The sequence below is a fragment of the Trachypithecus francoisi genome, unplaced genomic scaffold (assembly GCF_009764315.1).
Source record: "Trachypithecus francoisi isolate TF-2019V2 unplaced genomic scaffold, Tfra_2.0 Lachesis_group0, whole genome shotgun sequence".
NCBI classification, from domain to species: domain Eukaryota; kingdom Metazoa; phylum Chordata; class Mammalia; order Primates; family Cercopithecidae; genus Trachypithecus; species Trachypithecus francoisi.
In genome coordinates this window covers 75739017-75764693 of record NW_022681453.1, presented here as the reverse complement: position 1 = coordinate 75764693, position 25677 = coordinate 75739017, and the positions used below count along the sequence as shown (strand labels likewise).

General features: G+C 39.2%; 1 protein-coding gene and 1 pseudogene across 6 annotated transcripts in view; both read right to left on the bottom strand.

The window, feature by feature from the left end:
* CFAP44 (cilia and flagella associated protein 44) overlaps window positions 1-25677 on the bottom strand; it is a 149361-nt gene that overhangs the window by 50910 nt on the left and 72774 nt on the right. For 4 of the 6 annotated variants that reach the window (XR_004437110.1, XM_033211253.1, XM_033211255.1 and 1 more), the window contains 5 exons: window positions 21575-21845; window positions 19021-19076; window positions 18695-18857; window positions 14286-14416; window positions 349-545 (listed from right to left, as the gene is read on the bottom strand). Coding sequence is in view for 5 of the 6 variants with exons in the window: in XM_033211253.1 (XP_033067144.1) it covers window positions 349-545; window positions 14286-14416; window positions 18695-18857; window positions 19021-19076; window positions 21575-21845 (818 nt within the window). In the remaining variant the exon portion in view is untranslated. The remainder of the gene's footprint in view (window positions 1-348; window positions 546-14285; window positions 14417-18694; window positions 18858-19020; window positions 19077-21574; window positions 21846-25677) is intronic. The other 2 variants (XM_033211254.1, XM_033211256.1) reach the window with 2 other exon arrangements.
* Window positions 17300-18672, bottom strand: LOC117083518 (annotated as a pseudogene).

Here is a 25677-nt window from a genome sequence, read left to right as displayed (position 1 = left end):
GAAATCCTAGATTTAAGAATAGCTAGATGTGGCAAGTAAGAAAACAGCAGCATCCAGTCCTCTCACCCACTCTCAGTCACATGACCAGCATAGGTTTTCTTACAAACTACGTTAAAGAGGAAAGTGGACATGGAGCATTTGTTGGAAAAATGTGGCCTCTCATTCTCAGCTATACCACACACTTTTGTCTCTCTTGATTATTTACTCCAAAGAAAACCATCATGGAAGGAAGAGGGACAAGAGATTGAGCTCAAGCCACCAAAGAAGGTTCAATGGTTCTAGCCACAGACAATTCACTTTTGACGTCTTAGTAAATAAGAATTTAAAAGCCTTCTTGTCATAGGCTACCTGCATCTCTCAGGCTGTCCTTTCTTCCAGTTCCCTCTTTTTCAAACCTGTCCAATTTGCTTGGTTTTCTCTCTGATTGACTAGCTCGTTTGAATTTGGAGTACTTGGAGGGCTGTACCAGCCTGTAAGAGGATATCTTGTGGTCACTTAGTATGGCATGAACCACAATAGTATCACTTTCCAATGGCTCTCGAAATCTGAAAAAATAAAACAAGTATTTGCAATAGTCACCATTTTGATCATTCTGCATAATTACTAGTAGTAAAATAAAACTACAATACACTATTCTTATTATATCATTATATTGTGCTAGACTCAAATTTTAACATATATATAACAACAGGATGTCATGGAAGTTGGATTGGACTTGATTAAAGAGCAAATATAATCTTTATAATGAAAATACTAAACAACTCATTATTAATCACTATAATACCAGTGCTTTCATAATATGTGGAAAAATGAAAATTTTGCAGGCAGATTGCAGTTTAATGGTAAACAGATCATATCAAACTCTGAGGAAATATAATCTACCTCCCTACATATTATATATAATAGACTATATATTATATATTATATGTATATATATCTACACATATACATATTAATAGATTATTATATATAATGTATAATAGATATATAGTTTGTGTATGTGTTTTGATGCATAGACATATAAATAAATATAAACATGTAAATTATGTAAACAAATATATTAATATCTATGTGTGAGTGAAGGTTCTCTAAATCAAAAGTAGAAAAATAATTTTTAACTCTCATTCCCCAGAGACTAAAGAATGTTCATTCTTCACCTCACAAAATGCTTTAAAAGTACATTTTGTTTTCTTAAATTACATGGTATGTGTGGTGTGTATATATGTGTGTGTTTACATACATGTGGCAATGCAATTTATTTGTACATAGTACTATAAAAAGAGCAGACCTTGAGCAGTTGAATAAAAGTGGAGACCTCCTCATTTCTACTCTTTGCCCCTCAATTTTCCATGTTTAACAACATTTCACAAAAGTCCCAATCTATCAGATTCCCCTATTTGCCTCTGTAAAAAACATTAAGCTCAGGAAATCATACTAATCTCTAGTTCTTCTTTCTCTCATTGCCCACAGAGTCTTATTTTTAAAAGCTCTTCGTCTATCTGTCAATTAAAAAAATTAAAATTTTTTTTCATCAATTACCTTGTTATTTGGGGGCATTGGTTCATAATTATCACACATGCACACACATATATGCACTTTTAAGTTTAGAATTTAATTTATTTTTGTATATAGTGATTATTCCTAGCTTGTTTGTTTTCTAACTTAATCTTTAAACTCTGTCTGCTTTTAAAATGATTTACTATTTCTTTCTAATGTTCCCTTTTCTTTCATACATACTATCTTTCTCATCTCTTTAAGACTTATTTCCTTTATGTATTTGCCCACTGGAACTTTTAAATTTTAGCCTTTCCATGAGACCCAGATAACACTGAGAGGTGAAGCCAGCTGGACTTCCTGGGTCGAGTGGGGACTTGGAGAACTTTTCTGTATAGCTAGAGGATTGTAAACACATCCATCAGCACTGTGTGTCTAGCTAAAGGATTGTAAGTGCACCAATCAGCACTCTGTGTCTAGCTAAAGGATTGTAAATGCATCAGTCAGCACTCTGTAAAAACGCACCAATCAGCACTCTGTGTCTAGCTAAAGGATTGTAAGTGCATCAACCAACACTCTGTAAAAACACACCAATCAGCGCTCTGTGTCTAGCTAAAGGATTGTAAACGCACCAATCAGCACTCTGAAAAATGGACCAATCAGCACTCTGTAAAATGGACCAATCAGCAAGACATGGGTGGAGACAAATAAGGGAATAAAAGCTGGCCACCCCAGCCAGCAGCAGCAACCCGCTTGGGTCCCCTTCCATGCTGTGGAAGCTTTGTTCTTTTGCTCTTCACCATAAATCTTGCTGCTGCTCACTCTTTGGGTCCACACCACCTTTAAGAGCTGTAACACTCACCACAAAGGTCCACTGCTTCATTCTTGAAGTCAGCGAGACCAAGAACCCACTAGAAGGAACCAACTCGGGACACACCTTGGCAACCCAGATGGGACATCGCCATGCAGTGAGTACCATCAGACCCCTGTAGCTTGCTATTCTGTCCCATTTTTCCTTGCAATTCAGGGGCTAAATACCAGGCACCTGTCAGCCAGTTAAAATCAACTAGCATGGCCGCCAGACTAAAGACATGGGTGTCAGGCTTTCTGGGAAAGGGCTCTCTAACAACTCCTTCTCTTTGGAGTTGGGAACGTTGGTTTGCCTGGAACCAGATTTCGCTTTTCCTGTACTTCTGGGCTGAGCCAAGGGTCGACAGAGAGGAAAGTCATTCAGCTCAAGGGTCCTGACAAAAAGTTGGTTGACCCTGTAGCCATGAGCGGAACTCTCAAAGTCATGTCACCCAAGTGAGGCTCACTCATCTATCCTATCTATCCTGATCCTTGCCTCCTGGGTCCTAATGCCTGTCAGACAAACTTCCTCCTGCCTCTCTTCTCTGAGGCTAGTCCCACTTCTAAAAACCACTCCCTGTCTCTGGTGCTTTTCTAGTTTCTCCTATAAGAATGATTTCTAGTACCAACTTCAGGACTTTGTTCCCTTCTTTAGGCACCTGGGCTCACCAATCAGAAAGACATAATTTTTGCCCAAAGCCCCAATGGGTGGGGAGACCAACTATCCTTTGAGGATCCTTCCTCATACCAGCAGGCCTAACAGAAGCTATTCCTGAGGCTAGGATATGGGGAGCTTCAGAAATGACATCCTTCCTATTCAAGTGAGGACAAAAGACATCACTTTTCCAACCCTGGAGATCCCTTCCCTCCCTCAGGGTATGGCCCTCTACTTCATTTTTGGGGCATAACATCTTTATAGGATGGGGTAAAGTCCCAATACTAACAGGAGAACACCTAGGACTCTAACAGTTTTTCGAGAATGCATCGGCAAGGGCCACTAAATCCGACCTTCCTCAGTCCTCCTTGTGGTCTAAGAGGAAAACTAGTGTTTCTGCTGCTGCATTGGTGAGCACAACTATTCCGATCAGCAGGGTCCAGGGACGGTTGCAGGTTCCTGGGTGCGGGGGGGGGGGGGGGGGGGGGGTAAGTAAACAAGTAAACAAACCAAAATCGCTGGTGGCTTTTCCTTTCACATGGGAAACACTCAGGCATCAACAGCCTCACCCTTGAAATGCATCCTAAGCCATTGGGACCAATTTGACCCGCAAACCCTGAAAAAGAGGTGGCTCACTTTTTTTTCTGCACTACAGCCTGGCTCCAATATTCTCTCTCTGATGGTGAAAAATGGCCACCTGAGGGAAGTATAAATCACAACACTATCCTGCAGCTTGACCTTTTCGGTAAGAGGGAAGGCAAATGGAGTGAAATACCTTATGTCCAAGCTTTCTTTTCATTGAATCCACAACTATGCAAAGCTTGCAATTTACATCACACAGGAGGACCTCTCTGCTTACCTCCATATCCTAGCCTCCCTATAGCTCCCCTTCCTATTAATGATAAGCCTCCTCTAATCTCCCCCATCCAGAAGGAAACAAGCAAAGAAATCTCCAAGGGACCACAAAAACCCCCAGGCTATAGGTTATGTCCCCTTCAAGCTGCAGAGGGAGGGGAATTTGGCCCAACCCAGGTACATGTCCCCTTCTCCCTCTCTGATTTAAAGCAGATCAAGGCAACCCTGGGGAAGTTTTCAGATGATCCTCTTAGGTACATAGATGTCCTATAGGGTCTAGGACAAACCTTTGACCTCACTTGGAGAGATGTCATGGTATTGTTACATCAAACCCTGGCCTTTAATGAAAAGAATGCAGCTTTAGCTGCAACCCAAGAGTTTGGAGATACCTGGTATCTTAGTCAAGTACATGATAGAATGACAGCCGAAGAGAGGGACAAATTCCCTACCAGTCAGCAAGCCATCCCCAGTATGGATCTCCACTGGGACCTTGACTCAGATCATGGGGACTGGAGTTGCAAACATCTGTTGACCTGCGTTCTCGAAGGACTAAGGAGAATTAGGAAAAAACCCATGAATTATTCAATGATGTCCACCATAACTCAGGGAAACAAAGAAAATCCTTCTGCCTTCCTTGAGTGGCTACAGGAGGCCTTAAGAAAATATACTCCCCTGTCACCTGACTCCCTCGAGGGTCAACTGATCCTAAAAGATAAGTTTATTACCCAATTAGCCACAGGAATCAGGAGAAAACTCCAAAAGCTTGCCCTGGGCCCTGAACAAAATCTGGAGGCATTACTAAACCTGGCAACCTCGGTGTTCTATAATAGGGACCAAAAGGAACAGGCTGAAAAGGAAAAGTGAGATCAGAGAAAGGCCACAGCCTTAGTCATGGCCCTCAGACAAACCTCGGTGGTTCAGAGAGGACAGAAAATGGAGCAGGCCAATCACCTGGTAGGGCTTGTTATCTGTGTGCTTTGCAAGGACACTTTAAAAAAAGTTGTCCAATGAGAAACAAGCTGCCCCCTTGCCCACGTCCACTATGCTGAGGCAATCACTGGAAGGTGCACTGCCCCAGAGGACAAAGGTTCTCCGGGCCAGAAGCCCCTAAACAGATGATCCAACAACCGGACTGAGGGTTCCCAGGGCAAGCGCCAGCTCATGTAATCACCCTCACTGAGCCCTGGGTATGTTTAACCATTGAGGTCAGGAAATTGACTTCCTCCTGGACACTGGCACAGCTTTCTCAGTGTTAAACTCCTGTCCCAGACAGCTGTCCTCAAGGTCTGTTACCATCCGACGAATCCTGGGACAGCCTGTAACCAGGTATTTCTCCCACCTCCTCAGTTGTAATTGGGAGACTTGGCTACAGATAGTACGTATGTTTATCTAATCCTACATGCTCATTCTGCAACATGGAAAGAAAGGGAGTCCCTAACCTCTGGAGGAACCCCCATTAAATATCACAAGGAAACCATGGAGTTATTGCACACAGTGCAAAAACCCAAGGAGGTGGCAGTCTTACACTGCCAAAGCCATCAAAAGGGGAAGGAGAGGGGAAAACACCAGCAAAAGTGGCTGGCAGAGGCAGGGAAAGACCAGCAGAGAGGAAAGGGAGAGGAAGAGGCAGAGAGATAAAGAGAGAGAGAAAGGGAAAGACAGGAAGTCAAAAAGAAAGAGAAGGAAAGAGATAGAGGAAGAGACAGACAAAGAAAGAGTCAGAGAGGAAGAGAGAAAGAGACAGAAAGAGGAAGAGATAGAGAGACAAAGAGGGAGTCAGAGAGAGAGAGAGACAGAAAGTCAAAGAGGGAGAGGAAGAGACAAAGAGGGAGTCAGAAAGAGAGAAAGAGACAAAGAAGTCGAAGAGAAAGAAAGAGAGATGGAAGTAGTAAAGAAAAAAGAGTGTACCCTATTCCTTTAAAAGCCAGGGTAAATTTAAAACCTGTAATTAATAATTGACAGTCTTCTCCGTGACCCTATAACACTCCAATATCACTTTGTTGTCAGTGTAAACAAGGGTGTAGCCCGAAAGCACTGAGGCCACTGACAACCCATAGCCTCCCTATCAGAGATCCTTGGCCCAGTGGCCTACAGATGTCCCAGATGCATTCAATCTGTGGCAGCAGCTGCTTTGCTAGCAGAAGAAAGTTGGAAAATAACTTTTAGAGGTAACCTCAATGTGAGCACACCTCACCAGGTCAGAAATATTCTAAGTCAAAAAAATAGGAAAGGCAGAGGGGTAGCTTACTGGCTCAAATCTTGAAGTGTGGGACTGTTCTGTTGGAAAAAGACGATTTGACCTCCTAATAAGGGATCTAGATCTTGATTGGTTGCCATACAGGGGTCCGACCAGACCTAGGAGGGACCCCTTCAGGACAGGACGATAGATGGTTCCTCCTGGGCGATTAAGGGAAAAAGACACAATGGGTATTCAGTAAGTTATAAGGAAACTCTTGTAGAAGCAGAGTTAGGAAAATTGCCTAATAATTGTCCGCTCAAACATGCGAGTTGTCTGCACTCAGCTAAACTTGAAAGTACTTACAGAATCAGGAAGGAGCCATCTATGCCAATTCTAAGTTAATATGGACTGAACGAGGTCTTATTAATAGCAAAGAATAATTGAAATCCCAAACTTACAAGGTTTTCAACAAAAGTAAAGTTTGCTAAAAGTTAACAGTGTAACATGTATTATCCTAACCTCTAATCTTGAGGAAATCAGACCCTATCAGTATCCCTCAAAGATCAAGTCCATCAGCGCAGAGACATACAACTAATGCCCCTACTTATAGGGTTAGGAATGGCTGCTGCTATAGGAACTGGAAGAGCCAGTTTATCTACTTCATTATACTACTACCACACACTCTCAAAGGATTTCTCAGACAGTTTGCAAGAAATAATGAAATCTATCCTTACTCTACAATCCCAAATAGACTCTTTGGCAGCACTGACTTTCCAAAACTGCCGAGGCCTAGACTTCTTCACTGCTGAGAAAGGAGGACTCTGAACTTTCTTAGGAGAAGAGTGTTGTTTTTACACTAACCAATCAGGGATAGTATGAGACGCTGCCCGGTGTTTACAGGAAAAGCCTTCCGAAATCAGACAACACCTTTCAAACTCTTACACCAACCTCTGGAGTTAGACGACATGGCTTCTCCCCTTTCTAGGTCCCATGGCAGCCATCTTGCTATTACTTGCCTTCGGGCCCTGTGTTTTTAGCCTCCTTGTCAAATTTGTTCCCTCCAGGATTGATGCCATCAGCTACAGATGGTCTTACAAATGGAACCTAATGAGTTCAACTAACAACTTCTACCAAGGACTCCTGGATTGACCCACTGGCCCTTTGCCTGACCTAGAGAGTTACCCTCTGGAGGACACTATAACTACAGGACCCCTTCTTTACCCCTATCCAGCAGGAAGTAGCTAGAGCGGTCATCACCCAATTCCCAACATCAGTTGGGGTGTCCTGTTTAGAGGGGGGATTGAGAGGTGAAGCCAGCTGGACTTCCTGGGTCGAGTGGGGACTTGGAGAACTTTTCTGTCTAGCTAGAGGATTGTAAATACACCAATCAGCCCTCTGTGTCTAGCTAAAGGATTGTAAATGCACCAATCAGCACTCTGTAAAAACGCACCAATCAGCGCTTTGTGTCTAGCTAAAGGATTGTAAATGCACTAATCAGCACTCTGTAAAAACACACCAATCGGCACTCTGGGTCTAGCTATAGGATTGTACATGCACCAATCAGCACTCTGTAAAAACGCACCAATCAGCACTCTTGTCTAGCTAAAGGATTGTAAATGTACCAATCAGCACTCTGTAAAATGGACCAATAACACTCTGTAAAATGGATCAATCAGCAGGACGTGGGTGGGGACAAATAAGGGAATAAAAGCTGGCCACCCCAGCCAGTAGCAGCAACCCGCTTAGGTCCCCTTCCATGCTGTGGAAGCTTTGTTCTTTTGTTCTTCACAATAAATCTTGCTGCTGCTCACTCTTTGGGTCCGCACCACCTTTAAGAACTGCAACACTTGCTGCAAAGGTCCGTGGCTTCATTCTTGAAGTCATCAAGACCAAGAACCCACTGGAAGGAACCAACTCCAGACACAACATGAAGGAAAATATAGCTGGTTTTGATCACATAAAAATTAAAAATTCTGCACAGTTAGAAAAATATGAACAAAGTTTAAAGCAAATGGCAGAGCAGGAGAAAGCATTTACAATATGTAGAATAACTGGCAAATATCTGTAATAGAGATAAAGAGGCTAAAATTAAAAATAATGTGGGAAATAAACAGAACCCAAAGAAAAATGAACAAGAAATCTAAACAGACAATTCTCAGAAGAATACATATAAATGAACCATAGGCACATGAAAGGAAATGCTGAATCCCACCAATAATAAAAAGGATGCAGATTATTCAATCAAGAGTTGTTATATTTTGCCTGTTAGATTGGTAAAGATGAAAACGTTGGTGATACCAGTGTTATCTGGTACAATTTTATCCTCTCCCCACATTCCAATCAGATAGCTAGCTAGGTTCTTATTATCTCCTTCCATATGTTCCCTGAAAACATGATGCTATGGTGGATGGAGGGTCCCCAGACCAGGGACAGAAAGCAGGAGTTAAGGAAAAGAGTATTTGATAACAAGGACGTGGGGAGGCAGAAGTGAACCTTGACTCGGAGGAGGATGGGCAAGTTGGTCCCAGAGCTGTGGGCACTTGTTCCCTGCATCTGAAAGCATCTGGGGAGATGGTAAGGCCTTAAGAGTGATGCCTGTGTGTGTGTTTGATCTATGGCACAGGAGACTCCTGGTCTCACAAAACATTGCCTGCTCCAGCAGAGCACAGAAACCACAGAATCAAAGGACTAAAAGAATCAGGCAGTCTGGGAAAATGAGACAATGACCTTCAGCAGTACTAAGACTGACTTTCCTATCTTCTTGATAGAATAGAAACCCAGAGTGAAAGTCAGATTTAAGTCAGTTTAAATAAAATAAAGAACAGCGATGTACTTACATACCTAAGTTTGTGAGATAGGATTCATATATGTGTGTCTGTGTGTGTGTGTGTATACATGTATATATATATATACATGTATACACACACACACACACACACACAACTTATATATACTGTGAATACTTATTAAAGCCAACATAGGCTGCTATGTTGAGAGTTCTTCCTGACAGGAACTTCTTCACCACTTTCATCTTTTAGCATGTAGCAATCTGGTTATAATTCAGGGATTCAAATGTTGAAATATTAGCCAGGAACTCAACCATTCAGAGATTATAGTTTTCAGGGTGAAGTACCAGAGAGGAGACAGCTGCACGATAGAGAGAGAGGGAGAGAGAGAACCAGAGTCAGAGGGAGAGAGAGAACCAGAGTCAGAGAGAGAGAGCTCTGAAGATCTGCAGAGAGCTCCCTTCCACTCTGCAGTTTTAAGCACTGATCAGCACTGCATGAGGAGGAGTCTACCTGAGGCTGGGAAAAGAAACACCAGAAAGGAGCAGGCAGAATAATCCACAGATCTCACACAGTTGAAATAACTTGTGTTCCCATAAACCTGATAATACATGGGACATAGGATATACTACTCAGAAGAGTGTTGTCTTAGTAGCTGGAAAAAAATTAGCCCTAGACTGAAGGCTGCCCTGATCTCACCTAACAAAGATTAAAGGCAAGCCTCAAAAAAAAAAATATATATATATATTTCCATGTAACTTAACTAAATTCCAGAACAAAGTTCAAGAATATTTAAAAGTATACAGAGATTAAAATGGCAGATAGGAGGCAGGATTAGCTTGCAGATGGGGACAGAGCATCGTGTGGAGACTCACATCATGAACTTTTGCTCCAAGAACTACCACAGGAACATACTCAGAAAAGTTGAGAGAATCCACAGACCCTCTGAAGGAACTGCATCATGGATGCAGGTTCCCTGAGATGCCAAAAAACGGAATCTACTTGCCTTCTCAATGGGGAGGGTCCTGGTCTGGGGCAGTTCTCAGCTCTGCTCAGCAGCTGCCTGGAAATAGACTTGGTGCTGTTGGGAGGGTATGGTAGGAGTGAAACCAGCCTTTAGGACTGTGGGTTGCATGGGAGTGGGGTCAGGCCTATCACTACCAGCTTTCCTCAACTTCCCTGTATGACTCAGCAAAGGCAGCCATAATCCCCCTAGGAATATAACTCTATTGGACTGGGATCCACACCTCCATTCCCCACAGCAGCCACAGGAAGCCCCACCCAAGGAGATGCTGAGCTCAGACACACCTATCCCTGCCCTGATCTGGTGGTCTTTCTCTACCTGCCCTGGTAGCTGAAGACAAAGGTCATAATCTCTTGGGAACTCCATATGGCCCTGCCTACTGCCTGAGAAACCTGAATACTTAACTAGGTGTCTCTAGGGCAAGTTTGCATCCTCCCTACAGGACCGCAGCTGATGGGTTCTTGAAAGCACCACCTCCTGGCTGGAGGCCACCCAACACAAAATGAGCATACTAAACAAAAACACAACCAAGGACCCTCACAGAGTCTGCTTCACTCCACTGCTACCTCCACAGGAGCAGGTTCTGGTATCCATGGCTTCAAGACCTGAAGAAGGATCATATCACAGGACTCTTTGCAGACACTCCCCAGTACCAACCCGGAGCCCGGTAGCTCTGCTGGGACCCAGGGGAAAGGGTGGGGGATGGCGAAGGATTAAAGACTACACATTTTGTACAGTGTACACTGCTCAGGTGATGTGTGCACCAAAAACTCAGAAATCACCACTAAAAAATTTTTCAAGTAGCCAAACACTACCTGTTCCCCAAAAACCTATTCAAATTAAAAAAAAAAAAAATTTAAGCCAGGCGCAGTGGCTCACGCTTGTAATCCCAGCACTTTGGGAGGCCTAGGCAGGTGGATCATGAGGTCAAGAGTTCAATACCAACCTGGCCAAGATGGTGAAACCCTATCTTTACTAAAAATACAAAAAAATTAGCTGGGCATGGTGGCAGTCACCTGCAATCCCAGCTATTCAGGAGGCTGAGGCAGAGAATTGCTTGAACTCAAGAGGCGGACGTTGCAGCGAGCCGAGATCATGCCACTGCACTCCAGCCTGGGTGACAGAGTGAGACTCCGTCCATGGAATACTATGCAGCCGTAAAAAAAAGGATGAGTTCATGTTCTTTGCAGGGACATAGATGAAGCTGGAAACCATTATTCTCAGCAAACTATCACAAGGGCAGAAAACCAAACAGCACATGTTCTCACTCATAGGTGGGAATTGAACAATGAGATCACTTGGACACAGGACAGGAAACTTGTCAGGGGGTGAAGGGCTGCGGGGAGGGATAGCATTAGGAGAAATACCTAATTTAAATGATGAGCTGATAGGTGCAGCAAACCAACATGGCACGTGTATATCTATGTATCAAACCTGCAGGTTGTACACATGTACCCTAGAATTTAAAGTATTTTTTAAAAAGTTACAAAAAAAATTTAAGTATACAGAAATACCTAGCACCTACAATGCAAAATTTACAATCAAAATTTACCAGGCAGACAGGCAAAAAGCATAAAAATGTAACCCAAAAAAGCATTTAAAAAAGCATAAAAATGTAACCCAAAATGAAGAGAAATATATCAGTCAATAGAAACATGCACAGAAATGGTGCAGATAATATAACTAGCAGACAAGGACATTAAAGCAATTATTATAATATATTCTTCATTTATATATAATTATGTAGAATTACATATTATATATAAAATTTATATAATTGTTATAATATATTCTACATTTTCAAGAAGGTAGAGGAAAGCATAAGTTAAAGTGAGGAAAATCCTTAGCTACCACATTAGGAAGTCAATAAAAACGACTAATAATAAATACATATAAATACATTATTTAGATATATGGTTGTAACCACTATAAAAATATTAAAACTGATTCTTTTTTAAGATATATCTTTTTTTGTAAGATAATATTTATTACTTAAATATTATTTAAATGTCTATTATTCCTAAATAGGAATTTATTCCTTAATGTCTATTATTTCTATAGATTCCATGTAATGCCAATACAAATTTTAGCAGATTTTTGTAAAAATTGGTAAGTCAATTCTATGCAAAGAACCTAATCAATCTTGGAGATGAATAACAAAGCTGGAGGATTTACAATATTAGATGTCAAGATTTAATTAAGACAGAGCGATACTGGCATCTGGATAGACAGATAGGCCAATGAGATAGAATAAAGAGTTCAGAAACAGACCCTCACATGTACAGTTACCTGACTTATGACAAAAGCATCACTACAATCTAGTAAGGAACGGATGGTCATTTAAACAAACAATACTAGGTCAATTGGATATCAATATAAAAGCAAATGACATGATCTCACACCACCCATAAAAATTATTAAAGATGGAAAAACAATAGAGTTTCTAGAAGAAAACACAGAATTATTTTATGAATTGGGAGTAGGCAAAAGTTCTTTAGGTATAACACAAAAGCATTAATCTTTAAAAAAAGACTAATAAGTTGAACTTCATCAAAAGAAAAAACTTGTATTCAACAAACAACTCTATTAAGAGACTAAAGCCACATACTACAGCAAGGTATTTTATATGTGCAAACACACACACACACATACACACACATATACACATACATACATGTTATATACATAGTCACTCATATGATACATATATATAAATAACCAAAGCTCATATCCAGAAGATATACATAACTCCTGCAACCCGGTTTTAAAAATGGACAAAAGACTGGAATGAACACCTAACAATAGAAAATACAAAAATGATTGGTAAATATATGAAAAGGGGCTGAAAATCATCACTCGTCAGGGCGATGCAAATTTAAACCATGCTGAGATGCTACTACAGAATAGCTGGAATTTAAAGGGCTGACAATCCCAAGCATGAGTATTTTTGGGATTTGTGTCCCCCCAAAAAGCTATGTTGAGGTCCTAACTCTCAGCACCACAGAGTGTGACCTTATTTGAAAATACAGTCTTGATAGAGGCAATCAAGTTAAAATGAGATCATTACAGCAGGCCTTAATGAAACATGACTGGTGTTCTTATAAAAAGGGGAAATGTGGACACAGAGATGGACATACACAGGGAAACCTGTAATGAAGAGACACAGGGAGAACATTGAGTGAAAGCAGAGGATTTGGAGTGATGGATTCATAAGCCAAGAAAACCAAAGATTGCTGGCAAACCACTAGACGCTTGGAGACAGGTATGGAACAGATTCTCCCCCACCAAGTCCTCAGAAAGAACCAACTTGCCTGACACCTTGATTTTGGACTTCTAGCCTCCAGAACTGTGAGACAATAAATAACCAGTTTTAAGCCAATCAGTTTGTAGTATTTTTGTACAGGAGCTCTAAGACACTAACACAGTGGGGATCAATTGGGATTCTCATACATTGATGGTAAGTGTGTAAATTGAAGAGTGTAAATTTTCAAACCGTTTTGAAAAACTGACAGGATCTAACAAAACTACACAGGCATATTACCTATGGCCAACAGAAATAAGCACTTATATCCATCAAAAAACATACACAATGTTCATAGTAGCATTATTTATGGTAGCCAAAAAATAGAAACAACTCAAATATCTATTAACAGTAGAAGGGATAAACTGTGGTATAATCATTTTAAAGAAATATTAAAAAGCAGTGGAAAAGAATGAACTACTGATACATGTAACACTGATAATCGTAGACATCATATGAGTTTTAGAAAAAGGTCAGATGCAAAAGAATCCATACTCTAACACTCTATGTATATGGAATTCACAAACAAAACTAATATATGGCAATAAAGGTTCAACTTTGGAGAGTATTTCCTGAGGTGAGGGGGACATGGTGAAACTTTCTGGAGTGCTATAAATGTTCTCTATCTTATTCTGAGTAGTAGATATATTTATACATCTGTAAAAAATTTTCAAGATGTTAAGATTTATGTACTTTACTTATGTAAATTATATCTCAGTAGATGGCCAAAAGATCATTTCCCCTGGAAGTCAAATTGATGCATGAGAGGGATAAAACCAGAGCCACCTCTGGTTGTCTTTTGTTTAAAGTCCTTTGGTTACATTTGATTTTTTATTTCTTAATACATCATGTTCATTAATTAATTTGATATGAAATACATAATTAATCAAGACAAAGTAAATATGTATTATATAATTTTAAAATCTAAATATTAAACAAATTTCCCACATTTAAACTAGAAAGGAGTACACAGAAAGTTCAGTAAAAGATCAGTAACAGTGACAAGAGGATTCCTTGAGATTTCAAGTCAGTGGGTACTTCCAGAGCCCTCTTATCTGGCCACTTCACTGACACTACTATAAACTATGTTATTCAAACATGGGCTCTCAAACGTCTTGGCTTGTAGGGAATATGGATCCTACCGATTCTTTAGCTTCATTAGGCCGAGTTCATGTTTCTCTTTTTCCCAAGCTAATTCCTTTTCCACTTGTTGAATTTTGAAAGCTGTTTTTCTGTGCATCTCAGCACGGATTTTGGAATCTACATCAAAATCCTGCAGATAAGAAGATCTGTTTATCACAATGGGTACTTCATCAACTCTGTTTCATAGATTTCAGTTTTGTCCCCAGTTTCATGTTGCATCATAACTCTTCCCCAAATATCATAAACTCTGTCCATTACAGAAGAAAAACAGCATATTTTTAACTTTACTTCCATAATATAAGGAGAAATGTTCTTCACAATTCACAATAATGCAAATAAAGCTACACAGTTTAAGATTTTTTTTCCCACAATAAAAATAATGAATGCTATCAATATTTGGAGAGTACACAGTTTTAAAAAATACTCTCAAAGAAACTACCATTACATAAAAAGTAGACATGAGGTAGACGCTTATAGCAACTGATCATTATCTGAACATCCCCCCTGGTGTGACCCCACCCAGGAAAGAGCAGTATCTGGTGTCTTCTTGACATCACCAAGTTTTTGTTGAATCTCCTTCACAAAGGGCTCCACTTTCTCCCAGAAGAGGTCTCCTGTTTCTTACCTGCATCCCTGGAAAAATATCAGAGCCAATATTTGTGCTAAATTGTGAGTAGTAATTATTCTTTCCAGAGGTGTTTGTGTTTCATTTAAGTAATGATGTGTACAAAGTGCTTAGCACAGCACTCGCCTCAGTTGTTTTTTATCTTAAATGTTATTACCCATGCTCTGGAAGTTTCAACATTTATCTTAGAAAAACAGCATAAAGGTCTTTTAACTATTTTGACTTGGTTTTTTTAACCAACATGATTAAATCATGATTTCACCAAAGCATTTTTTTATATGAAATTGGCAAAATGCTTCTAGAACTACAGGACTGGGTAATCCATGAGTATATTAAGAATTATGGGTTTTTAATTGATTAGATGGTTAACTAACTCCATTTAGGAAGGGGTACAAAATGAAAAAAAGGTAACCACTAGCAGGTACATGGGGCTTTGGGCTTTGCAGTAAGTCACAAAAAAAAGGTAGAATACAAAATTGGCTTAAACAATTTTGTGATTGCCCCCATAGCTACAACTATATTAAATCATTTTTTTAAAGTTTTGTAGATCAACCAGGTACTGTCTTTTCAATAGATCTGATAAATTATAGAAATAGAACCACAGATAATCAAATTATACATGTATCTACCCATTGTATTTTGGCTAAGTACAATAAGAGCTGATAACCAGATTCAAACCTATACTTATGTCTTATCTTGCTACCAAAAAAGAAAAGTGTGGTAGGTAAATCCAATAGTAAACTTTGTATTATGGAAAAAGGTTCATCTGCTTCCAAACCAAGCAGTGTGTTAAGTTCTAGAGTAGTTTATTTGCTGCAAACATACTAACTGGCCAGATAAAAAGAAGCTTAAAGATGATTTTGGCTTTTCAGTCTTAGACATGGGTATATTATTATCAAGTGAGATACACCAGATACTTTATTACTGGAGAAATATGTAGATTGTATCACATCCTATGGCTCAAAGAAAGATGATTATGATACTATATATCTGAGTATTTGAGAATGAGTGGCATCTATTGGGGTCTGACAGTATTGGATCTCATGGGACAACTTCATTGCATGAATGGTGAAGAAATTCTGACATTTATTAAGTCTTGCCAACATGAGTTTGGTGGAATAAGTGCTAATTATCAGACATGATCCTCATCTTTTATACACTCTTAGTGCTGTCCAGATTCTTACTCTGTATGATAGCATTAATGTTTTTGATGTAAAAAAGTTGTGGAGTATGTTCCAAGTCTATAGAAAGAAGATGGTTCTCTTGCTGGAGACTTTTGGGGTCAACCTGAGCAGCTGCTCTAACTGGAGCTAATGGTCTGCTGGAAGTTCCAACGTGCACTATGGTAGTTTTATCAGCAAACAGAAGCACTGGACCAGAGGGGGCCAGACTGAAAGATAAGGGATGAACACAGTGCAGGGCAGAGAGACCAGCTGTTTCACGGGATGGGAAAAATCTACTTTTATAAAGTAGGGGGAAATTGATACAAGATTCTCTTTTTGTGTGGTGGAAACTGGCTCTCCTGGGGAAGCTTGATGCTATTAATGTAAAAAAGGCAGTTGAATTTGTTTTATCTGTGTATGAATTTTGATGGTGGATTTGGTTGCAGACCAGGTTCTGAATCCCATGCTGGGTACATTTATTGTTGCACAGGATTCCTGATTATTACCAAGTCAGTCACATCAAGTAAATTCTGATTTACTTGGTTAGTAGTTTTGTGAATGAGTTACCCTCGGGTGGATGTAATGGAAGGCCAGGGAAGTTACCAGGTGTATGCTATTCATGGTGGGTGTTGGCTGTCCTGAAGATCACTGAAAGGCTTCATTGGATTGAGAGAGATAAACCACGTATGTAATTTCATCTGCTAGTCCTACTTTTGGCATGCCTGAGGAAGTGCTTCAGAGAGTGAATATTCAGCCTGAGCTAGTGAGGTGATTAATTGAGGCAAAAGTTGCATAGCACAGCATAATTTTGCATCTCAACATGTCTGTATTTAAAATGCTTATGGAATTATAAAAAATGACTACTGTTATTATTTTGGGTATTGTGTTAAAGTAATTTTATACTTTATAAGAAATTATATAATTATACACATTGTAGAATAAAGACCGCTTTTTTGTTGTTGTTGTTGTTTTGAGACGGAGTCTCACTCTGCCCCCCAGGCTGGAGTGCAGTGGCCCAATCTCAGCTCACTGCACATCGCCTCCCAGGTTTCACGGCATTCTCCTGTCTCAGCCTCCTGAGTAGCTGGGACTACAGGCGCCCGCCACCACGCCCAGCTAATTTTTTTTGTATTTTTAGTAGAGACAGTGTCTCACTGTGTTAGCCAGAATGGTCTCGATCTCTTGATGGCGATATACCTGCCTCGACCTCCCAAAGTGCAGGGATTACAGGCATGAGCCACCGCACCCGGCCTAAAGACCTGTATTTTATTTTCTGCTTTATATTTTGAAGACCTGCTATTCTGACCACAGTTTTTTTGTTTTATTTCTTTAACCAGAAAACAAACACCAACTTTATTAATATAATAGCAACAGAAAGGGTTTCTAATTTCTCAGAAGGAAAATAACATGAAACCAGCACAAGTGTTATAAGATTAAATGCCTACGTTTCTTGTTCTGATAGCTTCCCACCACACACCGAAGTTTCCTCGAGGATAACTGCCACCAGAGCTGCTGCAAGAACACGTTTCACATATTTCAGTGGGCATAGCTTCACAGTCAACTCCTCAAGCAGAAGACTAAAATATTATTTCTTTTTAGAAGATCTTGGTTGAGGGAGAACATATCAATATGGAGAACAGGGCTTTGCTTCTCAAATTCAAGAAAAACCATTAGCTAATCTATCAATTTTTCTCTGATATAGTGTACCAGAGTGCTCTGTGAAGAATCCTTTTCCATCCCTTCTATGTGTCTGGGTGAAGGGAGAGGAGTGGGTGGCAAGGTGACAGTACACTAGAAGGCACTCCTGGTGATGCTCTGGGCTCCACTCCCTTTCTGCTGCTAGTAGTAGGCATCTTTTCTGGCAGCTGCAGAAGCTTGATGTGGAGGGGAGGAAGGGGCCACCCACCAATCACCTCTTCTTGAAGCCATATTTTTTGCGTTCATAGAAAAGGTCTGTCTTAGAGTTACCCAAACTGACAATCTTTGGGCAGCCATCCCTATCCTTCTCCTGGATGGTGCACTTCCTTACAATAACAGGCATCAGAAACCCCAGGGCCTTCACAGATCACACAGCACCCCTGGTAAGATCCATAGTTACACTCATCACATATGCGCACCAGAGTGCAGGAACGCACGTAGGAATCACAAATCCACACTTGCCATCACATTTTTCACACAGTCTTCCAATAGCAACACCAGTCTGCTTGCGGTGATCAAATCGGGATGACGTTTAGCCATAATTCCCAATGAAGCCAGCCACCGGATGCTTCAGGTCAATTTTTGATTATACTTCAGTATATCTGTTATTCATGTCTCTATAACAGAAAACTTAAAAGAACTCTTGGGTTCTACTTTATTTCTTCCCCATGTATTCCTTTCATGTGTTCTATGACAACAGTTGATGTAAAACAATTTGTATCAACAAGAATCTTAACTGATTAAAATAGATAAACCCCACATACAAATTAAAAGATGCCCAAAATAAATGGCTATTGAAATTTTGAAAGAAACAAACAGAAAAGAAAAATGATTTTAAGTGTTTCTACTTGTTGGGAAAATAGTCATCTCTATCCAGAAAGAGCATATGTTAAAATAAAAATCAAGTTTATATTAGGCTTACTGTTCGTTTAAACTGCATATGCTTTGGTAATTCTTCATTCATTTCTAATAGTTTACAAAATTTAATCCTCAAAGCTTTGATTTGCTCTCTCTTCCGTGCCTTTATTTCTTCCACTTCTTTCATTAACTTGTCATGTTCTCTTTTTCTCCTAGCATTCTCGATACTGAAAACAGAAATTTAAAACAATAACAGGTTGTGATACAGAAACAGCAGAGAAAATTAGTATTCAATAATTTGAAAATTCATTAAACTTGGTCAACTTCTGCACTGTTGATTTGTTTTGTAAAATCTCAGGTCTAGTCAGTATTTATCAAAAATTCCCATACCTGTAGGCTTTGGGATCTTCAATGTCTTCTGGAATTGGCTCTGTTTCAATTCCAAACTATAAGAAGGGAAGTAAAAGGTTAGCCCTTTAAAATTGCATAGCATTTTCCATAAAATATCTAGGAAGAAGTAAATTAAAAATTCAAATTGGTTCGGTTTTTTTTCCTGCCAATTTCTAATAACTGTAGGTCTGAAAAACAGTTTCACAAAAATCCAAGGAAAAAATTACAGTTTACTAAACTTATTCATTTCTGCTTTATTTGAAGGAGTACATAGGAAAAGTCTTAACCTAATCATATGTTTACAAAATGTTAATATCCCCATAATTTCCCCTCAAAATGTAAATTACTAATGTTCATATGCTATTGACACAGAATTCACAAAAGTCTAGACCATTTATTTCAAAATGCTGTTTTTTAGTATATCCCTTTATCACATGAATCATTTGTCCAAATACCTCAGTGTGTCCTAGAAATATTTCAATATATATTTTTTAAATTTTAAGTAAGCATTTTATATCACCTTCTCAAAGGAAGACATAAAGTGGAAAATGCAAAGAACAATATAATCCCCCTCCTTGAAAGAGAAAGATAGGAAATCAGAAATACAAATCTCCCTTCAGAAAGGAAATCAGTTTAAATTTGGGGGAACTAAGAACTAAATCACTTAAAAGTACTCTGTTTATTCAGGTACTATGCTGTAAAATGTCTTAGTCTGTGATATTAAAGAAGGAGAATTATAACCCAGTGAACAAAATAGTCTTAGCTTGCTAACTAGTCGGTTCATAAATAAAACTAAACTTTATTCCATACTCTCTTTCATAGAAGATAAGTCTCTGTTTTGTTGTCATTTGTTGTAAGTAAATAAAGATTCTCTTTTGATAAAGTTGTTTTATTAATCTTTATATGTATGAAATGTAAATCTACATGTTTTTACAGAAGTCAAGGTTTATGACTTTAATAAAAGCAAAGTCATAAAACATGATCAATATAGGAGACAGTAATGGCTAATAAATTGTACTGACTATTAATCACTTAGGACAAAAATTTATTGAATTTTATTTATTTTTTATTATTTTATTGGCCAGAGCTAAGTACCTTGGTTTTCTAATATCAGTGTGACTTCCAGGATTTGATGCTGACACTGGGGCAATTGTCTCCTGGCCACAGCTGCTTCCAATAAAGTTGAGTTAAACAAAGTTCCAAAAATATGCCAATCAGTTCCAAAATATATGCCAATGGGTCTCAATCCTAGCTGCACATTAGAATCACATGAAGGATACTGTATACAATACTGATGCCTGGGCCTCACCTTCAGAGATTCTAATTTAATTGTTCTTGGGTGGGCTCTGGCATCTGTACTTCTAGGGCTTCCCAGCTGATTCTAAAGTACAGTAAGGTAAGAACCTCAAACCAGTGCCGAGCTTACTTGTTTTCTGGGTTTTTTGTCTGTTTGTTTGTTTGTTTTAAATTCTTTCTAATTTTTCTTAAAAGCAATGTCTGCTTCAGTGATTTCAGAAATATTGATTGCAGCCATAAATTTAAATGTGGAATAAATATTTTTCTATCCAATATGGGTTTCTGTAGAGAGGGACATTGACTGCAGCCATAAATAAAAGGACACGATTATTGAAATGCGGGATAAATATTTTTCTATCCAATATGGATTTCTATAGAGAGGACTGGCACCAGGTAGAAAGGCATTTTCTTCTTGTTCATATACTTTCCCTCCTGTAATTCCTTTTTCTGAGCTGGACCCTCTCTAAACAGCAGCCCATACTCCAAATTTTGCTATTAGAAGAAATGAAAATCGACCTACTCATATCTTCCCTATATTCTTTATGTGTACTTTGAAGTAGGCTACCTGCTAAATGGGAAGCCAATATGTTCAAAGGAATTTTAGCTATAATCTTTCTAATACAACTCCTTTCTCCTTAGGAGCAATTCTAAAGATTATTAACTACTGATTTATCCAAATAACTTGCTTTGATAATATGAAATTCAAGTTCTATGACAGGAAAAAAGGGACATAATTTGGGGATCTGAACCCTCAAATTTCATCATAAAGCCAAAAATCTAGTTCTGCTTTTAAAAAAATATACTGAATCTTTGATCATGACCTACATTGTCTCATTCTAATACTAAAAACAACTATATTTTTGCAACTCCTATCAAAACCACACTTTATGGCATATGTCCTATATCAGCCCTTACAATGAGTGAATGAATAAATGAAAAGCAAAAGAAAATCTGAAAAATTGTGAACTTTGAAAAAAAAAACTGATTAAGAAAGTTTTTTTAATACACAAACTTTTGACTACATAGAAAAACTGACACACTCTTTTTTAATCTGGGGAATTACAATCTTTAATAATAAGGGGAATGTAATACCTTTAATACTTGATATAGAAGCACCAGAAAGTCAAATTATAATACTAGCAGGAAGATTAGACTATAAGGTGAATGTGAATTTTAATTTATAAAGAATATGAACATTTTAATATCACTATTTTTAAATAAAGTTTGTTATTAATTAACTGGTTAATTACTTACATACCCTGGGAGATGGCAGTTTGGCCTTGATATCTTTCCTTAGCATAAATTCAGAAACAATGTTGAAAACAAAGATATTACCATCTGCTCCAACAGTCACCAAAAAACGATCATCAAAGCTACTAGCCATACTTTTAATACATCCATAATTATTGTCATGCATATTAAAGTGCCAGTAGTCCACCAAACTGGTCAATGAAGGATCATTCTGATTTAGGACATAGACTCGAATTGCTCCATTTTTCATTCCACAAAACATCATAACTTTGTTAATGCTATGAAACAAAAAATGTAAATTGTTCTTCCCATTAATCTGAAAATAATGCTTAATTTCAAGTTAATTGACAAGTGGCTAAATAAACAACAAAGTTGTTATGGACTGAATTGTACACCCCCAAAATTCATATATTGAAGCCCTAACACCTAATACTTCAGAATGTAACTGCATTGGGATAGGGCTTTTAAAGAGGTAATTAAGTTAAAATGAGAACATTAGGGTGGGTTCTAATCCAGTCCGCCTGGTGTACTTATAAGAAGAAGATATTAAAGGGGGTTGCTTCCAAGATGGCAAAATAGGAACAGCTCTGGTCTGCAGCTCCCAGCAAGATTGACTCAGAAGATGGATGATTTCTGCATTTCCAGCTGAGGTATCTGGTTCATCTCATGGGGACTGGTTGCACAGTGGGTACAGCCCACGGAGGGCAAGCCGAAGCAGGGCAGGGTGTTGCCTCACCTGGGAAGCTCAAGGGGTTGGGAGATTTCCCTTTCCTAGCCAAGGGAAACTGTGACAGACTGTACCTGGAAAAATGGTACACTTCTGCCCAAATACTTTGTTTTCAAAAGTCTTAGCAACCAGCAGACCAGGAGATTCCCTCCCATGCCTGGCTCAGCAGGTCCCACGCCCATGGAGCTTTGCTCACTGCTAGCACAGCAGTCTGAGATCAACCTGTGACACTGCAACCTGGTGGGTGGAGGGGCACCTGCCATTACTGAGGCTTGACTAGGTAAAAAAAAAGCAGCTGGGAAGCTCTAACTGGACAGAGCCCACTGCAACTCAGCAAGGCCTACTGCCTCTATAGACTTCACCTCTGCGGGCAGGGCATAGCTGAACAAAAGGCAGCAGACAACTTCTGCAGACTTAATCATCCCTGTCTGACAGCTCTGAAGAGAGCAGTGGCTCTCCCAGCACGGCGTTGGAGCTCTGAGAACAGACAGACTGCCTCCTCAAGTGGGTCCCTGACCCCCATGTAGCCTGATAGACACCTCCCAGTAGGGGCCAACAGACACCTCATACAGGTGGGTGCCCCTCTGGGATGAAGCTTCTAAAGGAAGGATCAGGCAGCCATATTTGCTGTTCTGCAATATTTGCCATTCTGCAGCCTCCTTTGGTGATACTCAGGCAAACAGGGCCTGGAGTGGACCTCCAGCAAACTCCAACAGACCTGTAGCTGAGGGCCCTGACTGTTAGAAAGAAAACTAACAAACAGAAAGAAATAGCATCAACATCAACAAAAAGGATATCCACACCAAAACCCCATTTGTAGGTTACCAACATCAAAGACCAAAAGTAGATAAAACCACAAAGATAGGGAGAAACCACAGCAGAAAAGCTGAAAATTCCAAAACCAGAGCACCTCTTCTCCTCCAAAGGATCACAGCTCCTCACCAGCAATGGAACAAAACTGGACGGAGAATGACTTTGATGAGCTGACAGAAGTAAGCTTCAGAAGGTTGGTAATAACAAACTTCTCTGAGCTAAAGGAGCATGTTCTAACCCATTACAAGGAAGCTAAAAGCCTTGAAAAAAAGGTTAGATGAATGGCAAACTAGAATAAACAGTGTAGAGAAGACCTTAAATGACCTCCTGGAGCTGAAAACCACAGCACGAGAACTTCGTGACACATGCACAAGCTTCAATAGCTGAATCGATCAAGTGGAACACGATATCAGTGATTGAAGATCAAATTAATGAAATAAAGCAAGAAGACAAGATTAAAGAAAAGAGTAAAAAGAAACGAACAAAGTCTCCAAGAAATATGGGACTATGTAAAAAGACCAAATCCACATTTGATTGGTGTGCCTGTAAATGACAGGGAAAATGGAACCAAGTTAGAAAACACTCTTCACGATATCATTCAGGAGAACTTCCCCAACCGAGCAAGGTAGGTCAACATTCAAATTCAGAAAACACAGAGAACACTACAAAGATTCTCCTTGAAAAGAGCAACCCCAAGACACATAATTGTCACATTCACCAAGGTTGAAACAAAGGAAAAAATGTTAAGGGCAGCCAGAGAGAAAGGTCAGGTTACCCACAAAGGGAAGCCCATCAGACTAACAGCAGATCTCTCTGCAGAAATCCTACAAGCCAGAAGAGAGTAGGGGCCAATATTCAATATTCTTAAAGAAAAGAATTTTCAACCCAGAATTTCATATCCAGCCAAACTAAGCTTCATCAGTGAAGGAGAAATAAAATCCTTTACAGACAAGCAAATGCTGAGAGATTTTGTCACCACCAGGCCTGCCTTACAAGAGCTCCTGAAGGAAGCACTAAACATGGAAAGGAACAACCTGCCTCAGGCACTGAAAAACATGCCAAATCGTAAAGACCATTGATTCTATGAAGAAACTACATCAATTAACAGGCAAAATAACCAGCTAACATCATAATGACAGGATAAAATTCACACATAACAATATTAACCTTAAATGTAAATGGGTTAAATGCTCCAATTAAAAGACACAGACTGGCAAATTGGATAAAGAGTCATGATCCATCTGTGTGCTGTATTCAGGAGACCCATCTCACATGCAGAGATACACGCAGGATCAAAATAAAGGGATGGAGGAAGATCTACCAAGAAAATTGAAAGCAAAAAAAGTAGGGGTTGCAATCCTAATCTCTGATAAAACAGAGTTTAAACCAACAAAGATCAAAAGAGACAAAGAAGGCCATTACATAATGGTAAAGGGATCAATTCAACAAGAAGAGCTACCTATCCTAAATATATATGCACCCAATGCAGGAGCATCCAGATTCAAAAAGCAAGTTCTTAGAGGCCTACAAAGAGACTTAGACTCCCACACAATAATAATGGGAGACTTTAACACCCCACTGTCAATATTAGACAGATCAATGAGACAGAAGGTTAACAAGGATATCCAGGATTTGAACTCAGCTCTGTACCAAGCGGACCTAATAGACATCTACAGAACTCTCCATCCCAAATCAACAGAATATACATTCTTGTCAGGACCACATCATACTAATTCTAAAATTGACCACATAATTGGAAGTAAAACACTCCTCAAGAAATGTAAAAGAATAGAAATCACAACAAACTGTCTCTCAGACCACAGTGGAATCAAATTAGAACTCAGGATTAATAAACTCACTCAAAACTGCACAACTACATGGAAACTGAACAATCTGCTCCTGAATGACTACTGGGTAAATAACGAAATGAAGGTAGAAATAAAGATGTTCTTTAAAACCAGTGAGAACAAGGACACAACATACCAGAATCTCTGGGACACATTTAAAGCAGTGTGTAGAGGGAAATTTATAGCACTATATGCCCACAAGAGAAAGCAGGAAAGACTTAAAATCGACACCCCAACATTACAATTAAAAGAACTAGAGAAGCAAGAGCAAACAAATTCAAAAGCTAGCAGAAGGCAAGAAATAACTAAGATCAGAGCAGAACTGAAGGAGATAGACACACAAAAAACCCTGCAAAAAATCAATGAATCCAGGAGCTGGTTTTATTGAAAAGATCAACAAAATTGATAGACTGCTAGCAAGACTAATAAAGAAGAAGAGAGAAGAATCAAATAGAAGCAATAAAAAATGATATAGGGGATATCACCACTGATCCCACAGAAATACAACATACAATCAGAGAATACTATAAATACCTCTATGCAAATAAACTAGAAAATCTAGAAGAAATGGATAAATTCCTGGACACATACACCCTCCCAAGACTAAACCAGGAAGAAGTTGAATCTCTGAATAGACCAATAACAGGTCCTGAAATTGAGGCAATAATTAATACCCTACCAACCAAAAAAAGGTCCAAGACCAGATGGATTCACAGCCAAATT